The 24,245-nt window shown below is 38.6% G+C and overlaps 1 protein-coding gene across 3 annotated transcripts in view; it reads right to left on the bottom strand.

Moving 5' to 3' along the window:
- Nucleotides 1-270: 270 nt before the first annotated feature.
- The window catches only part of LOC126914204 (zinc finger protein 628-like), a 120,393-nt gene continuing 96,418 nt past the window's right edge, over nt 271-24,245 (bottom strand). For all 3 annotated transcript variants that reach the window (XM_050717827.1, XM_050717828.1, XM_050717829.1), the window contains exon 4: nt 271-24,245. In XM_050717827.1, coding sequence (XP_050573784.1) covers nt 23,199-24,245 — 1,047 coding nt within the window. In that variant the 3' untranslated portion in view covers nt 271-23,198.

Here is a 24,245-nt window from a genome sequence, read left to right as displayed (position 1 = left end):
TTATAATTGCATTATACAAAGAGTCTACCTGTTTTGTAATACTTAACGATCTTTCTTCTCTTTTTATTTACTTCATCAACGCTGAAAAAATAAAATTATACAGATCTTTAATTTACTTATCGAAACCAATACCTACCTTATATATATATAGTATATTCCTTTATTTTCTATTTTTTCCAATTAAAACAGGAAAAAGCGAAAACCAATTCCAAAGGAATTCTTGTCTTACCTATAAAGGATATGTGGAAAAAAATCGAATACCAGCAATCGTTGAGATTGGACAGAATGTATTTATTTATCTTTGAAGTACGTAGAGTAAAGTAGATCAATGCAATGTTATGAGTAGTGTATCGAGTAGTAATTGTCATACGAGTTGCTAGGAACGAGTATGTATACCCACAACACCGAGGAGCTCAGCCGCTCAATTTTTTTTTTTTGCACGACACTGATATACATTAAACGTTACAAGATAGCAATAACGATTATCACCGTTGTTTATCGTTATCATTGACGTTACCATAGTACCTTAGCCACAACTTTATTACATGACTTACATCTTTGGCATCGTGGATACCAGGATTCAACAACAATACACACGCGTTCACGCACACACGTACACACACGCACGCACACACACGTACACGCACCAAATCTCAAATTCAATATCGTTTCTCGCGGCTTCTTTTTTTTTTAAAGTAACGCGAAACGCGGCATGCTGCTTACAATTAGTAAACTTAGGCTTCCTCGCATACCAGTCTCACCGACTGGAAATAAGTATAGTGTCGACTTGTTTCCTCCGTGACGATTCTCTCCTCTCCTTTTATCGTTTCTAAGAGACATTCTTTTCTTTATTGGCGATTCTTCGAGTTTACTTTGCTCGGGTGTTCAATTCGCTGAAAAGTATTGCCCATTCAACATATGAATACGAAGAAATAAAGATAGATTTCAGCAGTAAAAAGTATGGAGTCTGATACATTTTAATCATACGTTTGATGTTTCTTTCATTTCGTGGATTTCGGTAATTAAGATTCTTGGAATTTATATACTATTTGTGTAATAATAATTGAATGAATAATTTGCTGAGGGAAGTAGTGTACGATTCTATTAATTATTGTATAACAAATCGTAAGTTTATCTAGGATATTGCAAAGAAAAAAAGACTAGAGATTTAATTGAATTTCTTAAACTAACGAAACTATTAATTTTATAGATTGCTAACGAAACTTCGAGTCTTAAAAAATCCCAAAATTGTACGAAGGGAAGAAAACATCTTAGTGTCTTTAACAACACCAAGCTCCAACTCCATGCTTTTCACTATACTAATTACACGTTGCTTTAATACGATTCTTTAACTGCGACAATTCAAAATTACTTAAAATAACTTCATTAAGGAGCAAGATAAAGTCGTCGGATCGCAAAGTACAGAGATTTCTCTTTTTTCTCTTTTTCCACGGAAGAAAATCGTCACGATTTAAAAGAACTCAAGCGATCCCCCGTGCATCTTTCGTCCAACGCTCTGTCTAATCGACATTTTGTTTCCCTCGCGCCGGTGGCACGCCGGCCCATCGTCATCGTCCATTTAATCGAGGATGCCGCGGACTTGGCTATCACAAATCTGGCACGAACGAGCCTTACAAAAAATACAATACACGCCCGCGACGTTTTGTTTCTTTTTTTTCACATTTTTTCTATTTTTTTTTTTTTAGTTTTTTTTTTGTTTTATCACAGACCAGCGCGCCGCCCGACATTAGCATTCTTTTGCTAATTACGCGTCGCTACCGCTTTTGTTTCGCCTCGCATCATCCATCTACGAAAGCTCAGGGCTAGGAGAGGGATTAAGGAGAGGAGAAGGGTCTGATCTATCAATTAGTCTTTGACGGCCATCGATTCGTCGATCGTCGTTTCTGCTACACGACATTTGTCCCGATAAATAAATCATTTTTCATAGGATTTCTCCTTTGCCTTTTTCCTTCATATTTTTGTCCGCTTGTATTTTCTTTTCGTAGAATATGATACTATTGAACTATAATTATGGCGAAGGTAATAAATAAATGGGAAGAGGATAGATATAATTTGCAGAAAATTAGACTCTTCTCTTGTTATATGTTGTTTTAAGAGATTGGTTGCCAGTAGTGAAAACTACGATTGGTCAGACTTCTGTCAAGCTATGGTGTCTGTCTATTCCGGCAATGTTCTACTCGAGTGTATAAATGTTGCCATCTGTGGTGTACTTTTTATTGATTTTCAAGCTAAAATAATAATAATAGGAAACTATGCGCGTTTATATACACGAGTTGTATCAGATTCGGGTTATAAAACACGAACAATAAATCGATAAAATTAATTTATAAATTTCCAATATTTGCCAATCAAATTTCCTTGAAAACGCTTTCATATTATAAGACGTATAAATATAAAAAATGTTAATAATTTTAATCTTCCTTCTATAAGAAAATATTCCACAGTAACAAGTACCTATACTTTACAGTCATGTAGTTCCAAAATAAATTATGTAAAGCAAAAATAACACACGACAAAAATAATGGAAAAATGAATTGCACGAACTCTAAGGATATTGCCAATTACGAAGACCAATCGAGAAAGAGAAAAAACGAGACATGAAATTATAATCACGCAGTAAACGAACGATCGGAAGGAATGGCGGCCGTATCGGAAGTAGCATCAGGAGTAAAGGTGCAAAGATGTGCGGGATCTACGCATACAGCGGCCGCCTGCTAGGTTCTCTCTCGCTTCTTCTTCCCTAAAAATTCTCGTGTGTGCCCTCGTGTTTGTCTCTCTCACGCTTTCTCTCACCCTCTCTCTCCCTCTCGCTCTCAACGATAACAATTGAATATGAATTAGAAAAATAACATTATATCGTAGACAACAATTGGTTACAATGTATATAATAATGTACCAGTAATAGTGTATTATTAGTTCCTTTTTTTTCTCCCCCTTTACACAGTATTTTTTATCCCCCGTTATTTTTTTTCACCGTTTTTTTTTCTCTTCTTCCTTCTAAAGCGTGCCATTGACGTGGGGCGCCGTGACTGGCGGTTCATGGTAACGCTAGAATTAAATTTTACACGCCGCTTCGTAGTCGTCGTACCGTCAGCTTGGTCGGTCGATCGATCGCCGATCCGTGATGATCGACGATCTCGCGGTCGATGGGATCGGATTCAGATGAGACTCGCAGCTTTGTACCACACACACAACGGCTATTTATACATACATACGTAATATATCGAACGCGGTTACCGTGAATGGGCTGACGGCATCCTGTTGCCAGTTTTGACGTCTAGCAAGAAATGGCGCGAAGAAAAACACGCGTGATATTCTTTCATTTTGTTTTTAATAGCTAGCCGACAGTTTTGTTAACAAGTTGGAAAAGAAGAAAACATAAATTCGTTAATAAAGAGTCGCGTATCGCAAGCAAGTTTGAATATGTAGATGTTGTTATAGACATTTTTTAACTCTTGAGGGATGCTGACATAATATGTATATTAGCGTTAAAATTTTAGCCAGGATTATAATAAATTATAATATGAATATTAAGTGTGTATCTTTAATTTTTGTTTAATCCAAGCAAGGTTTTTAAAAGATAGAAAAAACACGATAGGCATGTACTTTTAGTGAACGTTATTCTACTCAGAAATATTTTCCAATATTATTTCTGGCTTGGTACTGATAAATGAGAAATAATTTTTCTGGAAGAGGACAGAAAAGTTTTACTAGAAACAGAATTGATCTTACGATTATCATTGTTCTCCGGCAATTTTACATGTCTCGTTTAGTACGTTTTACAAGCTTGAATTTAGAAAACTAATTCATATTGATGAGTTAACTCGTCTCAAAGTTTCAAATTAGATCTAATCTAGGTAAAAATCGAATAATATTTACAAAATTCGATAAAAACTTTTAAGACAAGACTTAATCTCGAGTTTATCGCGCATCGATTTTCCTCTATGTAACTTGCGCGTATAAAGGCAATTTAGCCAACTATGCGCGTGCATGATATAAATTTAAGTAACAAATAATTTCATTAAAAATTTGTAATCGAGTCACGGTTAAATTAAAATAGAAGAAAAGACATGGCTGCAGTTCGTTCAGCCCGTTCCGGCCAGTTCCCTAATTAATTAATTAATCGATTAACCAAGAAGCGAGCGTGGCACGTATCTCGAAGACAGCGCCCAGCGTCATTGGAAAAATTCGTGGACAGATTTCGAGACGGCCTGCGATATCATCACCACTGTTTCCTCTCTTATCGCCTCTTTTTATTTTCTTCCCACGCGTTTCTCTCTTCTCCCCTTTGTCTCTCTTTTTTTTCGAAGTTTTCTTCTTGTCTTTTTTTTTTTTTTACTTATAAGCCTCTCGCTTGTACGTTACGTAGAGAAAGAAACGTCGTTCGTTCGCTCGACATGTGTACAATCAATCAATTAAGCTAACACGTAACTATTTACGGTAAAACCTATTCACGGCTTGTACGACAGACACGTATTTATAATATATATATAATATATATATAATATAATGTTTATATATATATTACAGTTAGATTGCTCATTGTCAATTCATCGGTTTATCACATTTAGTACAAGTTGAAAAATATCTCTAACATCCACGTGGAGGGGCGGTATGGCCACGTGCGCCGCGTCGCGCGTTTCCAATTTCTAATTCCTCCTGGTATTCACCCGTGGCGCACGTGCCGCCCCCCTCAATTCGTCAAATTACGCTAATTATTACAAGTTACAATCATTAATATCTAACAGTAGGTACGACAAACAATTACGACAGTACGGCCACGAAATGTGTGTATGTGTTGTGTGTGTATTCATCCCATCTTCGTCTTCTTCCATTCTTACGTTTTTCATTTTTCATTTTTTCTTTCTCGATCGCGCCGTATTACTCAAACATCCTCGCGAACCGGCTAAGTGTGATTGCAAAATCGACTTTCGTTAAAGCTTCGACACAGAAGGGTGAAGGCGGGGGGTGGGTTTTATCGACGGGTCGGTAGAGGGTTGCCTCGGATTTAAGGGGCAGAGACGAGTGTGAATTTCGGCGGGACTACTCGAACGAATCTCACCGAGAACGGCGAAACGATTCTTCTTTCGTCCCCCTTATCGAGTTTCATCTCTTTTCAATTTCTCGTTTTCTCATGGATCCTCGTACTCTTTACGCTTCCACGCACCTCTGTTTCTCTTTTCTCCTTTCTACTTGGCGGCAGGATTAGTAGTGGGACGATCTCTATTTCAGCAAAATTACACGACGAAGCGGCGGACATTCGTGCCATGGATTTACAAACAGTTCCAGCAGCGGGAAGAACGTTCGCTTTTCGAGGACGAAACAGCGACAGCCGTAATCGTTCGTTATTGCTAGGGTAACGAGAAGTCGAGAGAAGATTAGGAAAAAGGTTTAGCGATACATCTACGATTAATTTTGCCGAAATAGCGTGGGAACCGTGGCGTGCACGCGCGCCGCACCGCTTCCGCTTCCGCTTCCGTCGTTGTCAGAAGATCGGGATCTTCTTTACATCTGTGTTTCGATTTACGAAGCTTTTCGACCGCCTCGACAAATTTTGTATATAATTTTGGCGGAACAGTCGAGGATTATTACGCTTTTGGTGCAGACGCGCGCGCGCGCGCGCACGCCTCGTCGGAACGTGGATGTGTTACGTTTTGCAACCACGCCGTGCGAACGGGTTCCAAGGTATCTTTTTTATACGTTACTCCATTCTCTCTCTCTCTTTTTTTGCTTTTTTACTTTTTTTAGCGTTTCTTGAATCTCACTTTATTCTTCGAGACATCGTACGTACTATTACACAGACGAAGCTAAACGCTGAAATCGTTCGCAGGGTTTTTTTTTTATCCTTGTCATATTTATATTTATATCTATTATATTTATATATTTTTATATGTACTATTTAATTATTTTTTTTCGCTTAAATCTCTTTAGAATAGACACCGAAAAGACATCGAGAGACTCGAAGGAAGGTTTGAAATAGGAGATTAAAGTTTCCGTTTCCGGCTATTACGTTCGAAAATTGTCTGGCTACGTTAACGAGTCGAGCTAGCTACTACTTCTGCTGTTCTCTATACACGAATTACACGCGCGCGCGCGTGCGCGCGAGTGTGTGTGAATGTGTGTGGATGTTTGTACCGGGAGAGAGAGTACGTGTGTGTTCTCGTTTCGTGTATGTGTGTGTGTTTGCGCGCGTATGTGTGATACTCCGTGTGTGCGATCTGTCGTTGTATCTGTGTCGTGTATGTATGCTTCGTTTTAAACCTACGAGTAGTCGTTCCGTACGGACGGACCGACGGACACCGAGGATTGAGCAAACTGTTATTGCACGGAACGCATAAACTCGAAACACTCCCCAATTGTTTCTGCTTCTTTCTTTTCCCTATGAACCTGTACGGTTCGCTGTGCTTCCGCGAGGAACTGGTCCTCGTCACGAACGATCCGATTTTCGCAAACCCGATCGAAACGCTAGCCTTCGGGTCGGAAAATTTTCACGACTTTGACTTTCGTAGAAAGACGATGATACTTTGAAGGATGATTTTCGAAATTTTATTTCAAAGCGTTTTTATGAATCGAATCATGTGCTGCATTTTGTTTGCACGTAATCGATAACCGAGAATGGATTGGTAAATTAATATTAGTAATTTTATGTCGTTGCTTGAGTTTGAGTAATTTTTTAACATAAAATTTCGAATGAAAAATTGACGAAAATACCATCACGTGTTTCGATGTAACAGGGTGTAGTCCGAAGAATTTTACAGCTTCCCTTCTTACGATTTTCTTTACTATTTTCGTACAAACAAACTTGAAACGCATTCTGCTTGTCGAATTCGTTTTATGAATGGAACATGATTGATTATTGAAGGAGAAAACTGATACATAAAGGTTCGATAAATTTCGAATGATTCGGAAATGTGAGACGGGTGACGCCTCTTTGAAAACCTTACATAAAAATTACAGGTGAAATTAATATTTCCAATTAACTATTTTCCTGCTTTCCGTTCTATTTCGTACAATTCTAAAATCTCTGCAGTTGTTAAATTTGCATTAAATGGATTTCTCTGTTATTTCTGGGCAACGTTTGAAAGAACCGTCGTCTTCCTGGTAGCGAGACCTGAATAAGAAACCGATATATAATTAAATAATTCAGAGGAACAGTGGTATTTTCGTCGCGAGGACCGGTTCGTCGCGGTTTTAATCACTTGCGTGGTCTCTATCGATTAAACATTAACGCCGAGAGACCTTCTTACAACATCCTACCTAAATACACTTAGCATATATCCTCGGAACATAGATAAACCAGTTAAAAACATTGTATATGTTCCTATCTACCTATACACAATATATAGATATAATGTTTGTATATCATAACCATATTAATAATATTAATTACATATATATATATACGATTGGAGTAAATAATTATTAATTAATCCTTATGCGTATATCACATCTGATCGTTCAGTCAGTATAGGAAGACCCTCGCCTCGTCACCAACACACACAAACCCGCTTTCAAGCATTCTTCCTCTAACCTTCGTCTAATCTCAAAATTACACGACGATCGATTCGAAATTTCGAATCATCGAGGCTCGTCGCGTATTTTATATCGTTTCTTCGTCTAACCCTTCTCTATCGTTTGCATCGATATCATTCTTCGTCGCGTTCACTTCTTTAGCCTTTCCCTTTCTCTCTACCTATCTCCCTTTTTTTTTTTTTCGTTATTTTTCTCACTCTCTTCCGATTCGTTTAAATTAACCCGATAGTACGGCTACTATCTAAACAGACATTTAATTTTTTTATTTTGTTGTTGCTTGGTAAAAACCTGAAATCGCCATCGAATATCAATATAATACACTTAGTATGTACTTATAGTATAAATATAGGAACATTCATTAAATATATTTTCATATATATATATATAATATTATCATCGTCATATATATATTTATATATATATTAGAATTTGTATATATATATATTTATATATATATATATTACTTGGTGTTGTATAGGTAGTTATAATTTTTAAACGTGGTTTAAAATGCCCAATCCATTCCATAACGCCTGGCCATGGGTGCTGCTTTGTTCTAGGATAATGTACGGAATTAACGTTACTCTTCGTTCGGGTAAATCGGGTTGTTTCAGTTCGAACGCGATTAAGTTCGAACGTGATCATCCATCGGTCCGCCGCGAATTGCCTGGAATTTCGAATTCTTCCGCATCCGAATTAATACGCGTGATCGAAGCTTGCATTCTGTTAACGTTGTTTCGAGGTCCAGACGAGGTGCCCGACTTTATACGTTTCAGTAACATGCGTATTTCCACGATTGAAAATAACAAAGATAGCTGTTTATTAGAAACTGTAGCACAAGTTGTTTAACAAGAAGTAAAAATTCTTTCTTAGAAGTCCTAAGGTTTATCCATGACATTTAAAGTTCGACGAGTTGTTTAAAACAAGGAATAAAAATGTCGTTCTATAAGTTCGAGGATTTATTCACTTAAACGATTTTTTAATCTGTATTTCTATATTCTAATCGTATCATAAATTTACTATAGAGTGACGATGTCTTGTTAAAGATCGAAATCAAATGTACAGTTATATACTTATCTATTCAGTTTCAAGTTTCTCTATAGTTATGCTCTAAAAGTTTTTAATAATAAATAATAATTTATTGGAAGAAAATCACGATCGTAAGAAGTAAGAACTATGTGCGCATGCAACGTCGCATAGTATGGTGTACTGACAGCAGGCTGTGTGTACACGAAAAGCCAATAATGCATCATCAATGGTGTGCATCGCAGCGAACATGTTAATTATCGACACCGCTACTTAATGCGAAACAAACATTAACGTGTTCGCTCGCTTTGCAGCTTGCCAGAATACGGTAATGTACGACAGTGAACGGTATTAAGCCTTCCTGAATAAATAAACACTTAAATTCGTAATATTATCGGTCATCGAAAAATTCAACCGCGAAAACAATTTTATCCGCGGCAAAGGTTCCCCTAAAACAGAGACAACATTTCGCTCAAATTCAAATAGGTTCGTCAATATTATTTGAAGCTGCTGCTAAATTTCAATGATGAAACAAGTACAAACATAAATATACCGAAAGGAGTCCCTATATAAATACGGTCTCTTGCGCCATCGAATGACATAAAAAATTCGATTAGTACAATTAATTCTATAAAACCTATAAATAAATAGGTTCTCATCATTAGTTCAACGCTAACTCGCATAGTTCGGTGAAAGTCGAATGGGCGTATCAATATTACCTCAAGCTCGTGTTAAATATCAATAATGAAACAAATAGAGTCGTAAATACAGCGAAGGGAGTGCAAATATTTATATATTTGAATAAAAAATTAAATCAATAGAGCTTGTTCGAAAAACGAAAATGAGTAACTTTTAATCGTTGATTCACTCTGTATACCCTGTCCGTACTCAAATATTGTTACCGCGTGTCCAAACATCTACAAACAGTATTTCTACACAGAAATACCAACACGAAACAAAATGAGATACGAGATATTCGAAATTTCGACCTCGTAACAACGTACTTAGACAAGATACCTAAGAATCGCGCGAAGGCTTTCGACTCGCGGTTCCCGTCTTCCTTCACCAACACCGATTTCCTCCCTCGCACATTGTTCTCGTATAGGCCATGAAATAGACGGATCGCTTGGCGTAAATATATCCGTAAATATAAATATCACTCGTAGGTAAACTATAAAAAAATATCACGCGGATATATTCGTTAGTGGACGTATGACGGAAAAACCAGCTTCGCCCCACCCCATTGGGCTCGGGAACCGTGCCGAGGCCATACGCGCGCTCGCGCGCCCCTGGAAAACCCAGGTTTGCTCCATTCCGTTTTGCTCGCGATCCCTTTGTGCCGGGACACACAATCGCGTTGAATATATTATGCCGTGCACATTTCGGAGGTACGTTTTACCGACTTCGATTGAAAGACGGTTGGCTATCACGCGAACTAACGTGATGCGGAGTCACACGCTCGGTCTATCGCGCTCTTTCCCTCTTTCCACTTGGCCTGCGTTTCGTACTCCGCTTGGTCTGCCCTCCTCTTCCCCTCTTTGTTCTCTATTACCTTATTCTCTCTGTCTCTATCTCGCTCTCTCTCTCTCTCTCTCTCTCTCTCTCTTCCTCTTTCTCTCTTTATGCACACTGACGCAGAGTTGCACATGAACGCGCACCGCGTCACGATTAATTGATTCCTGGAATCCCAGTCGTAAGTTCGGGGCGAACTTAAAACGAGGATCCGATGCATTATTTCGCGATATCGATGCGACCTCGCTCGACCAACCCTGCTTCGGCGAAAGGAAGATCGCGAGGTTCGTGGACTTTTAAGGTTTCTCGCGGTGCTGGCTCGATAAAGAGTGGAGTATAGAGTAAATTTGGAAATTGGCGAAGAGTAAAGATAGCTGGCTTTTCCTCTTCCTTTTGGAATCGAAGTTCGCTAGGAGTCGCATTATCGCATTCTTATTTCTTAACGTCAAGGTTGTTCGGCGAAAGGAAGGTCGCGAGGATCGTGGACTTTTCGCGTTTCTCGTGGTAATCATCGGTGGTCGTGCTTTGGTGGAAAGCGAACGCGTTGGAGAATGTTAGAAAGTAAATTTGGAAGTTGTACTTGTGAAATAGAAATAGGTGGTTTTTCGTCTTCTTGTTGCAACCGAAGTTTGCTAAAAGTCGCGTTACTGCGTTATTTCTTTATATCGAAGCAACTCCTGCCTTAGCAGAAGGCAGATGGTAAAGGATCATGAGACCCGCGGTATTTGTCGCGGTAACAACGCGTATTGGTAGTTTGATGGGAAGTTAGCAGAGAATAAAGATAGGTGGTCTATGGTTTTCTTTCTGCGATTGGAGTTCGGCAGAGGCCGCTGAGGATCGTGCGATAAATAGGAAGAAAGACCGTCTTACTCGTGACGACGAATAGAATTCGACGCTAGAGGTGGAGCGACAGAAAGTTTAAACGAAGGAAGTTTAAATTATTTAGAATGGTGGGTGTTACGCACTAACTTCCGAGTTTTAGTTCGTCGTAGTGAAAGGAAAAGCTCGGCTTAATCGTGTTTTTCTAACATTAAGAAGCATCTCAAGTTTCAACAAAACACGAACCAATTGTTATTTACTATATTACAATTGAAACATTACAGGTGTTTATAGATAAGACCGTAATAAGACGAAGATTAAAATATAAAAATTCGAGAACAGCGGTAGAGTAAATCGTAAACGTTGGAATCCATATTTCGTTACAGTAGAGGACGGTAATAACTGAAGGACCAAGAAAAAGGATCCCCTTTTGTACGAAGGATAATGACGATTCTTTGAAGAGAATTGTGAAAAGTCTGAAGATTCCCTTGAGAAAACTTTATCCATACACGTCTATTTTAAAATAATTCTAACGATATTATGTAACGTTTGATCGTAGGAAAAATGAGATCAAATGGAATTAGGTAACCTAAATTTCACCTAGACGATGGATGTTCATGAGCCTCTTTTGGCATGGGAAACTCGAACTACGAGACATCCGATTGGATATAACACTGTCAATGGAAAGATTGATGGCATTTCACAACGGGACGTGTCGAGTGTCTGTTTTTGCTCCTATTCGTGGAAATTTTTGGCTCGACGCGGTGTCAATACTTCGTGATCATTTTTTCAAGAACAGAATGCAGCTACCTTTATTTTCTTTGTTACAAATCGGTGCATCGCGCGTATTCGATCGAATCGGATTGTTCCGAATCACAGGCATCGTTGATAGCTATGAATATCGTAAAATGATATTATTACTACGAAAATATCGAGAAACAAACCGTATGAATTTAAAAATTAAAATTTCAAGGTCAGAAATAATTATCACATCAAACTCGCTGATATTATTAAAGCAAATAAATTATTTCAACATTATATTTTGTTCGTAAAGACTATAAAAATTAAATTTATTTCAATTATACGTCTTTCCTAAAACTAAATACTAATCTCAATTCGACTTCCGAATAATCGCTTAAGATATCGTCTGAACGGTTATTGTTCTATTTTTCGAACAATCGTATTTTGAGAATAAAAATTTCATAGAACAGAAGCAAAAATGTTGTAAACTTACGAAAATTGAAAGCTTCCTATTTTAAAGAGAAATGTCTTGTATTTTCTCTAAACTCCCGTTTCTCCATTTTTTATCTGTCTCGTATTAACATTCTTCTTATTAATCATTAAATGACACAAAAGTCAGAAGATTAACGAAACCTGACTTATCATATTCTTCGCATATAATCTTAGACCAAAAATAGACATGAAAATTTGTTGGATTTAAGTCAACGACATTTTTGACGATTTTCTTCTTGCACTATATCATTCCTTCGTATATCTTTCGTTAAAATTTTACTAGTTACAAGATTTATGCTTTAGCCGTCGATAGTTTTATATAGTAGCGTTAAATTTCCCATAAATGCAGAAACATATCCTCAGTTTAATTATTACCAATATTCTCCCTATAAGGCCATGGAAAACAGAAAAGGTAGACTTTCGAATGTGTAAATTGACGATTCCCGTAGAATTACTACACTGCACAGAAAGAATACACGAAATTTCAAGTGTAAAACCGGAAGTTTTCACGTCTGTGAAAAACGTGACAACGCGTGGCTCATCCTCTTCTCCGTGACATCTGTTTTTCTCGTTCCTCTTTTGCCGGACACACGGTCCCGCGGGAATGTTTTTTTCCGCAGGATATGAAGATTTTACCGCGCCGTCACAGAAGAGTTATCGGAAGAATCTTTGTGGGTTTTTGTTTTCTAGGTCGAGTAGAGAGACCGGCGAAAAAATCGCTCTCGTAATTTGGACGGGCTGCGAAACCTCGACTAGAGCACCGTTGACGATTTTAACTTTGTGATTTGGCAAATTGGAAGAGTGCGAGGCGACTTTCGCCCTTTGATTTTCTCCCGGTCAAAGGACTAGTTTTCGCTATCGATTCACTCGATAGAAACACAACTGTGATCGAGTTTCATCCACGGTGGCTCGTGAAAGTATTCCAACATTTATAGAAACCCGTTAGAAATATATTGCGCGTGTTATACGTAATATTTTGAAATTATATTGGCGCTATAAAGAGATTCGAGTATTACGATTATATCTGTCAAGTTTGAAATAAATCTGGAATTGTAAATGAAAGTTACAAGATACACATTTGGTACAGAGATTATGTACAGAGATGATACAAATATTTGAATGGTCAATTATTCGTTATATTAATAAGCCTCGATATTCGGTGGAATACTTTTTAATATTTATTATACGCTTAAGACATTTATCCATGCTGCATGCTAATTATTTTACCAAATATATGTTTAATGTAAATATTTCGTAATACCTACATTTTTCAAGTTGCTTTTAAATTTTATCAATATAAACGTGACTGTTGTGTCTCGCTGCAGAGCTAATGAAATTTCAAAAAGTTTTACATAATACATACAATAGGATGTCAAAGTTTTCTATGATAAATGGTCAAATGCTCTCGTCAGCTGTATCTTTTCTTCTTTATTCCACTTAAATATTACGAATAGGCTCGAATGAGTATAATTAAACTTTATTAACTAAGGTTGAAATGATAGTAGGTAGTTTGACTATGATCGAAATTTTCACGCGGTTTCTGGTTATAAATTAACACATTGTGTAAATCAGAGACGAATTATATAATCAAATGTAGACTATTGACAGCTAGCTATGTTCGTTTTAACGTTAAAATACGTTTCGTGTTATCTTTTGTAAAATTCGTAAACTTATTGGTGAATTATCAATTCAAGATTTCCGCAACATAACAAATGATTTATCTTTTTAACCAATTATAATTTCCCTTCCAAATTACGTGACACACAGTATACTTTAAAATATATTTTGCAAAGAGAGAAGTAATTATCAGCTGTGGTATATCTTCTCGATATATTCTGCTGCTTTTGCTTTTGAAACATGTAAACTTTAACATCTGACCTGTTTGATAACCTCACTATATCGCTTCCATCAATTATATATCTACAAACCATGCGATGTCCTGTCTCGTCAAAGCATTTACTTTACTTTGTATATCTGACCATATTTTAAAGAAGCATTAAATAATCGCATATGACATTTATATTTACATAAATCCCATTAAAATATATGAAAAGTAAAGTAAAGAAATTAATTTTTAAATAGACAAGTGCGTAGAATTTTTATTAAAAATTCTTTGAAATACGCATTATTTGAAAAATATCTAACTTCGATACACAATGTGTTATTTGTTATATAACATGCGATCCTGCATCTATCGTGCAAGGATACAAAAGTGACACGCGTGTTTTTAAATGAAAAATTGCTTTCACAGTTGGTGAATTAAATTCTTGTAAAAATTCTCGTACGACCCCTTTGTTCTTGTACTATTTGATATTATCTATCATGTTATCACAGTAAATCAAACGTTTACTTAGTACCTTGATAATAAAAGCTAGCTAAAATTCGAGTCGATATTTCGATATCACATATGTAATAGTAATCGTTATAAAATATTATCACTGTTGCATATGTCGTTATTACAGATTGTGCTTGTAAAAAATATATATATATATCGTTCGTTGTCAATCAATATCAAATTATAATAGTTACGCAACTATCAAATTAGTCGAAAGAATCGAATTGATCACGTGAATGTATTTCGGAATTACGATATATTTAAATAGTCGATATTTAAAATAAATCGTGAACAAAATTTTCTCAAAATTAATAATGTAAATTACTTGTTATTCTAAGACCAATCTGTATGCAAGAATAGAAAGAGTAATTCAGTTAGTGAAATTAATAAGAGAAAACGAACATGACTAATGTAAAGATAAAGACATAGATCTCTTCTGTATTCGTTGATAAGTTTTCTGAACACGCTATCTAATGCATAATGGTGTTCATGTTAAGCTTTTAACTAAGATGATAAATGCAATTTCTTATCATTTTACGTATGCACGATCGAATGGCATAATTGCTATTCGTTTAATATCTAACGTTCCATTTCATTGCAATATTTGGCACTGTTGTAATACCAAGTTTGTCAGAAATTCGTATCGAGCAATTTTGAATATAAATCAGAAGACTGCGGATTTTTATGCAAGTTCGTATTTTTATAAATACGCTTAACTTAAATTCAATAGAACTTAGAGCGTTATATTTTGACAATTTTCTTATATTATTTGCATTCCGTGCATCTTCGCACTTTCGCCTTTAAATCTTCCCATATATTCATAACAATCCGCACACTGTAAATTTAACGATAAATCCGATAATAATTATCCAATAAAAATACTCCTATTCGTTTCATAATGTTGTATCTCGACAAAAATGAAACACGCGATCGGGGTGTTCGTTTTATCGGACAATTTTCGAGCTGTTTCCTTAACACGTTTCATTTATTTCCCGTTATTATCACTATATATATTTCCATACCAAATTCTAGCTGTCTAAATATTTGCACGAGTATCTGTCGAAAATATTTGCTAATATAACACCGTTTTGTGTTTCGATTTTTGTAATCATAACTCTAACACATTCATTCCCACACCGTTTAAAAGGACGGATGGAAATAAAGGAGGTGACGAAGATAAAATAATGCTACCAGATATGAAACTCATTTTTCAAGCTATACAGACTAAACTGATCTAAATATTCGTTAGTCATTCCAGACTGAACGACGCTAGTACGCTAAATAAATATTTCTTTTATCATTTAAAGGTATCGATATCACAGTTTAAAGAATATACCTATAGATAGCTTTCGTTGCACAAGTAATTTTTAAAAATCACTCGTTTCTCTTCCTAATATCGTTACAACCATCGTTCGATATTCGAATCGAAGATCTACGGAATCTATCGAAATTCAAGAAAATACTTTCTTATTCAAGATACCGGTATCACAGATTAAACAATATCGTTTTCATCACAAACGGTGTAGCTTAAGAAGTAAACGAAGGAACTGGCGTTAAAATGATCACGAATTCTCGAAATATTTGAAGAATACACGAACTTCAATCTCAGTGAAATCTTATCGATATACACACTGGTAGCCGACACAGTGTTAAAATTAAATATCCTAAAATTATCCTCAAACTCTGTCACGGTAATAACCTACGACCAATGATTCGAGTTAAGATCAGACCAGAGTTAAATAGGTCACCATGAACTCTATCACACGATCACCTAATCTATCAAATATTCGGCAAACTCGCAAACTCGCAAATTCATAAACCCTTCGAATCTATTAAAAATACGTTAAAAAAAGGAAGGTAATCGGATGACGTAAGGATCGCGATCGCGAATTGCAAGGGGTAGTTTCTCCCGTACAGAGAACGATCCTCGAAGCACGGTCGGTCGTACCACGGCGGAGCAGGAAACGTCAAGCACAGTCGGTCTTTCAGTGACAGAACGATTTGCAGCTTCCCTCGGCCGTCCATAACGCAGTAAATCTGGCGTGCAGTGGAAATGGAGCGGCAGCGGGCGGACGTGGCTGCCTGTATAAAAGCTAACAGAGGCATCAGGCGTCATGGAACTATTTTCCTTAATCCTTGGATCGTTAATCACGCGCGAGAGACGGACACGATACGCGGTCCTGTCGACCGGCGCGTTTTTTTTTCTTTCTTTTTTGTTCTTTTCGAGAGACCGCACGAGATGGACAAACCAGCGTAAATTAAAAGTCTCGCCGTGTTTGTATCTTCTATATTCGCGCCTCTTCATTCTCCTTCTCCTTCGTTCGTTTTATTTTTCTTTTTTTCTTAGTTTATCATTTTCCTCCGCTACTTTATCTTTTAGCTTCATTTTAATTTCCTCTATTTTTCTCTTTTCTCCCTACGCGCGCAAATGCTCTTATTTTTCTTCGTTTCCTTTAATTCTGTTTATTTGTTTGCTTGTTTGAAACTCGTTGACATTCGTTGGACATGTTCTCTATTCGCTTATATCCGCTTCTTTCGTTTATTTTCTCTTCTTTAATAGTTTCTCCCTTTCGGTTCACTTTTTCAAGTCAACCTAATACGTTCGCCTTCCTTCGTTCATTCGTCCATCATGGGACGATGATTATATTCGCTTCGCGTTGTAAAACTTACACCTTTAATCGACTCGACTATATATATATATATATAACATAATATACGTAATTTATCGACTAAACCGAGTCATCGCGGCGCCGGACCAGCCCGCTCGCAGGGAAATGCGAGGCTCGAAATTTCTTTCTTTTTTCTCCATTATTTCTATTATAGGTCGACTCTGTTCCTCGTCTAACACACGAGCCTCTTTCGTGTAATAGGTAAGTATTCGTTATTATAGTCTTTTTCTTTGGCACCTTCTTCCCGCGAGCGGTTATTTTGTCTTCGTCGTTCCTGGCTGCCGGGCCACGATCATTCTATTCTCTTAGATAGCACCTTCGTTATTCGACTTCGTTTCACGAATGCGCGATACACACAGCAGCAAGTACGTCGTAAATTACTAGCTAAATGACTAAACGTTAATTCTGACGGAATTTGGGCAAACTGGCCTCGCAAGAATCGAGCTCGGTTTACTTCTTCTCCATTTTTCTTTCTTAATGTCGTTCCTCGTACATCGTGGTCGGACTCGCGAGACTTTCTTTGGTTAACCGGTGCCGCATTCTTTTCCCATTTTCGCGGGTGCAAAGACGCGCGACGTAATCGCGTGTCCCCGGAAATTACAGAAGCGAAGTGTGCCGCGACGTGGGATCCATGCGGGTGAAAGATCGACTTGAACTTGGTACGAAACCGCGGTCGATCTGGGGATTTTGCTCTTTGCGTTCGACTTGGCGATATTTAAATATTCGACAGAGAAAATATCGATTAACGTTCCTTGGTTTCTTCGTTCAAATAATTCGTTAATTCGGGTAACACGTAGTGATGAAAAAATTTAATATCGAAAATGAATGTTGATACTACTACGATTTAATTACTTCTGAATTACAAAGTTATTCTTTACGATGTTATACTTTCTTTGTCTATCTGCGTGTAGAATTACATTTTTATATGCTGTAAAGTCTGAAGCATTTTCATAAGATAATCTTTGCAAACAGTCAAGGATGTTAATATTTTCTTAATTATTTACAGAGAAGGAAGCGTCTAAGCGTTAAGAGTTAGTTAATATTCGAAAATACGCGGTGTAAACTATACGTACGTTGTAACTCAGAAATAATTGTTGCATCAATATGTAATACCTGCGACTAACGAAAAATCACAAAGGACAAACCCTTTTAAATTCGCTAGGATGGAACGCAAAAAGCTATCAGTCTCCCAGCATTTCCGCTCTCGGTTTCAGGTTTGAGCAACGATCACGAAATCACAGCGTTCGCTAAAACGAGGCAAGTTGTGTACAAGAATAAAATATAGAAGAACCTTCTGTTTACGCATCCTTCACAGCTATATCATATCCCACGTTCTCCCGGGGACAAGTAACAGTCGCGGTATCCCGCGTCGTTAAAAACAGCTCAAATCGCCCACGATCGAACCAAAAATTTCTCTCGTCGTTCCTATATCACGCAGCTACTCCAAAACAGATCTCGATCACCAAGACGGCGAAAGATCGACGCAAGCTATGCGGTAACTTTCACGAAAAGTAAACGAGACATTGGCACTGGGACGGCACGTTTGCAACAACGATCGCTGTAGATCTCATTACTTATCCTTAATTTAATGTCTATTTTAGAAGACGGAATAACGCGCCGAATAATTTACCATCCGTCCGAGTGATCGATCTTCGTTCCCACCGGTGGACGCGTTCATCGTCGACGTTTCTATCCACGGATCCATCTCTCTCTCTCTCTCTCACTCTCTCTCCCTCTCGTTGTCTCGATCCCTCTCTCTCTCTCTCTCTCTGTAACCTGTTTACCAGGCGAATAGTTATCGTAGCCTTGTGAATAGTTAAGACGCGACGAGAGGTTCAATTTCGATCGCAAAATCCCGGTCAGGGAACCGGACGGAAGTTGTTGGTCGATCTCGCGATCGACAGCGATCCAGCGTCCGATGGGAGATGAGCGAACGCTATACGAACGACTAACAAGTGTAAATGTATTTTCGGCGAACCTCGAGGATTCGAGTAGCGTTGTTTGTATATGTATGTATGTAAATACATATATATGTACGTATATATGTATACACTCAGATACATATATATACATACATACGTTGTATGCTCGGAACCCTCGGAATTACGGAAACGAGTGGAACGACGATGTGAACTCGCTTGCGAGACCAGGTCCCAAGAGAATGAGCCGGCACTCTCGTTTCTGCGCTCGCGCATATGTGCATTCTGGACGATCTATCGTTTCATCGATGTGTATATGTATGTATATGCATGTGTATGTATATATATGCGTACACGTATCAGGGACATACATATATATATACACGTAAACAGCAAAATGGACACAATTGGCTAAGAAGAGGTTTTTGGAAGAACCGCGGACACCGTGCGATAATACATGGTGTCCTGGTCGGTTTTTTTTTTTTCTACTTGCGTGACGGCTAGAACGGAAAACACACGCTTTATTGCTAGATCGCTAGGTTTAAAAAGGATACACGGCTGGCTTTCCAAGGCACCGGCAACGCTTCCGAGAAGGGCCTGGCATGATTCGCGCCTATCCTTCGCATCCATGCTAACGTTGAACGCGTCGCTGCGTCCTTTGGACCTGAAGTCTATCGTTTCTTTGAATTGTATGCAACGTCTTTTGACCACCGGCGACAAGAGTTACGATCGATTGATCGTAGAAGTTACATAGATACCGTAGCGCAGAGCTAGAAAAATAACTAGCGGGATAGCACTGGTGCAAAGGAAGTAAGTATTGCTCCCTGTCGCTCATCGTTACGCGTTGTTACGCTCTCTTATTTGCATATATGACACGTTCGGTCCATCACATCCCTATTCCTTTTGCCATCTTTTCATCTCTGTATTATAGGTACATACAATAGTTCAATGGATCGATTGATTATAGAGAATGGTATTCTTTGGAATATTTCGAATCATCGTGCTGGTCGTTTCAATGTAATTTATCGTTTAAACGATTATTGTTTTAATTTATTTTTCTTTTCGTACTCGGTAAAATGTTTTAAATCTTTGAGCATCGATGTTGTTAGATCGAAAGGTGGCAGTTTCAATGTAATTACTTTTTACATAATTATTTGTTAAATTTAGTATTTCGTTGAGTTGGACTAATTGATTACATTAGGAAGGTATTCTTTGAAATATCCGGCTGTCAGGTTGAGAAGCGAAGGTTTTTATTCGATTATTTCTTTAATTTGGTATCTCGTAATGGTACTTAAGTTAAGCTAATCTCGCGCAATAGAATATCTCGTTTGGTTAATGAAACAAGTTCGAGAACAAATTAAGAAAATAATTATAACGTAAATTGAATTATTTTTCTCGTAATTAATCGACTGCTAAATATCACGGTATTTGTTCAACCTCTGTCGTTCCTCCTTCCACGTGTGACGTGTCTTTATTATTTGTTTTAAGGATAGAAAACACAAAGACGCAAGCACACGCTATTTCAGGTGAAATTGTGAAGGAGGAAACTACTCGTGATATTCGCAGTCTGGGCTGTAGACCAGAGTGGCTAATTAATTTCAGAGGAAGAATAGCAAACATGATTGTTTCTCGTGAGATGCTGCTGCGAGAATCCTCCACTTGTAACGAATAATCTCGAGCTACACGTATAACGCGGATTATGTTTCTAGCGCAGCTTTTGTTAATTAATTCTTGAAATTCAATATTTCGCGATACTTGCAGTCAAACAATTAAGTAGTTTGTCTAATCCCTATTAAACTACCACCTAAAACTCTATAAACCGTGTCTTTTGTATCCATCATTGCATATTTCTAAACAAGAAATTTACATGTATTTCATTTATTTATCTTCTTGCCACGATTTATGATTTTTTATTCAAATAATAGAATCTCAGATTGAAACGAAAGGATCAAATCGAGAGGAGTTCAATTAATCCTCATATATGTTCCTCGAAATTTTTTAATAACGACTCCTTCACAGGTTTTCTTGGAATTTAGGGAATTTACGAATAATAGAGGAACAAGATCGAGTTGGAAATAATGCAAAAGACACAGTAAGATCAGTTAAAGACTAGTTAAAATTTTGCTCCAATAAAGATAGATATCAATCCGGTCCAAAGATACCACTCTTCTGCATCATTATACCAGCATTTCTGCTGTTTCTTTAGATTAATGGAATAAAAAGAATTAAACTATAAGGATGCGAGTAAAGCAAGTTACCCTTAACTAGTTACAGTGAAATAGAAGCATGTTAACTCTCTACCGAAGTTCTAGGCTCGATAAAAAATTTAAACCTTCGCTTGTAAGTTATAATTGAGTGGCTCGGAAGCCACAACGATCAACCTCATAAATTAGAAGGTGAGAAATACGATGATGTTACAAATATTATTTCTTTAAATTTATGTTTGTTTTACTCTCTTGATAAATAATATTCACAGATGCGTGTCTTGTTTCTTTAAGACATTGGATATTTATCGTGAGAAATTGAGAAATCGTTGAGAAATTTAGAAAAAGAGCATCCGTCTTCCGGAACACACAATTATAAAATTCGAACCGATCAAAAATTTTCAAAATATTTATGTCACATATTACTTGAGAGTGAAATCATGACAATATTTATAACACACAAAGTATCGCAGGATCTGACAGTACTAGTTAAGGGTTAAATCAACTTGAAACATCCGATTGCACCTAATGATTCAAACGTTAACTCGTAAATATAATGAAAATCTTGCATCGTGTTCGTTTTTTTCAACTATTCTAGGATAAAGTTCCACAAAAAAAATTTGATCAAAAGGGTCACATTTTTCATATTAAATTGTCACGGAATCGGGGCCAATATATCAATCATAAACGTTATACTAGACGTTACATATTTTTCCACTAGATTTCCATTCAGGAGATACTTCCCGTCCAACCAGGAGTCGCGACGTGTCCTCGACTGCGTGGCATACGGAAGAATGATCGTTATCGCGTGCACTGTATAAAAATCGCATCGATTACGCTGACAGCTATTACGTAAACGAGTAGATCGCTCGTCGGTGGTGCACGAAGACGAAGAAGACAACAAAAACGAGCCGTCATCGTCGACGTCCGTCGCGTTCTTTGGTTTCGAATCCTTTATCACAAATTAGTCTCACTAACGTTAAGTAGAAATCTTCGACCTTCTTCCACTTTCGTTTCTCTTCGTTCACTTCGTCCTTCTATTCTCTCACACGTTCGTGATGAGATTACAATCGCGCATGTACGGCCATCGTCGTCGACGATTTCTTCATTTCCACTCTTCTTCTGTAATTGACTCGTCTCGATGGGCAAATGGCTGGATGGATACATGGTTCTCCTCTTCTTATCGCGCTCTAGACGTTTCTCGAATCTTCCTTTTCTTCGATTACGCACCAGAGAGAGGAAGGAACTCGTGAAAAAAAAAATCGCAAGTTCAACGAGCCTCGAAAAATGGATCCGAAGACGCGAAGTTTACGAAGCGTAGTTTAACGTTATCTTAAAAATATGCTGATCTCCCGCATCCTCCGAAGTTTCACGCCAGAATTTCTCTCGTTCGACTCTGAGAAGAGCGGACATCTCGCGTGGACGAACCTTCGAAAACTACCTTTGCGTACGTTGACGTTCTCTCACCTGTCTGCTCGCCCCTTGTTACGATCTTGTACTCGATGATCGGGCGAATTCTATATGAATGAAGCTTCGTTATTTTTCTTACGTCGTTGTCTCGTTTCTTCGAGTATCTCTGACACGGGAAGGGTGTTCCAAGGGATGTAACAAACGCGTTTAACGATACACAATACGCAAGCATCGCGGTTAAAATAATTCGTTCTTCTACGATCGTTGTATACAAGTGATTCGCTGTCGGTCCCTGAAGCGGTGCGCGTAAAGCAAGAATCGCCACGATTAGCCACTACCTAAAGAAAAATTTGCAACATTGAAAAATCTTTGTGGCGATCGCGTACTTCGACGAGTCGATTCGCTCACAGTCGAAATTCATCCACTTAGAACAACCCTTTTCGCTATCACAGAATCCCTAAACACCCGAGCTAGAAGACGCCGCAGCAAGTGACAAGAACGTCCGTACAATCCACGCAGTTTAGCGTTGGTGTATATGGGTGGTGAGATGCTTGGACAGATAATCCGCCCTGGCGAAACATTTGCCGCACATTTCGCAGTGATACGGCCTCTCTCCGGTATGGATACGAAGATGCCTAGTAAGGTCGCTTTTTCCGCCGAACGCGCGTCCGCAGAAGAGACAGACGAACGGCCGTTCGCCGGTGTGCTTACGTACGTGGAGTTTCAGGTTCTCCTTCGAACGGACGCACTTACCGCAAAAGGGGCAGGCGAAGCGACGTTCGCGCCTGTCAACCTCGTGACTGCTGCGAGCCAGGCTGATCACAGGATCCGTGTGCTCGGAACGATCGTCGTCCACAGCGTTGTCATCCGTGTCGCCAACTTCGCTGGTACCACCGGCTGATCTGCTGTTTCCTGTAGGAGCCTCGGTCATCTGAACCTCCACAGCCTCGCCAGGATTCTCCTGTACGCTGGCTGTCTCAGAGATGCTCTCTTCGCGAGCATTTTCATTGAAGGTTCCCCGCGTCTCTTCCTCACCTGGATTGGTAGTGGTGTCGCTCCCTGTCTCCACCTGCGATGGTTCTCCCGTGCTGGACACCTGGTCGCTCCTCTCTGCAGCCGCGGACACCGTCATCGCGCTGCTCTGAGGCTCCGGAGCTCGTTGCAATCGTTCCAACGCATGGTTCAGTCGGTGCTTCTTGAAGGACTTTAGGTACCTGAACTGCATGCCGCAGACGTCGCAGGTGAAAAGCTTATCGGCCGGTAGGCGGGCCCGATGGTTTTGCTCCCGGTGTTTCACGTAAGCGGATCGGTAACGGTAGCGTTGGCCGCATTGCTCGCAGGTGAATGGTTTGTCGTCGCTAGCCTGGCCGGCGTGCTGAAGCAACGCGTGCCGTTCCAGCAACCAGGCGGAAGGAAACGTAGCCAAACAGACGCCGCAGCGACGCGCCAACCCCGCCAGACCGGCGAAACCGCCGTGACCTAGCAGGGAACCGCTTCCGCCGCCGCCACTCGTGCGTTCCACCAGGGCACCCCAACCTCCTGCATCCAAACCGAGGGCCAGCGACAC

Source organism: Bombus affinis, chromosome 3 (genome assembly GCF_024516045.1).
Source record: "Bombus affinis isolate iyBomAffi1 chromosome 3, iyBomAffi1.2, whole genome shotgun sequence".
NCBI lineage: Eukaryota > Metazoa > Arthropoda > Insecta > Hymenoptera > Apidae > Bombus > Bombus affinis.
Note: the sequence above shows the minus strand (reverse complement) of the source record. Positions and strands in the feature narration are given on the sequence as shown.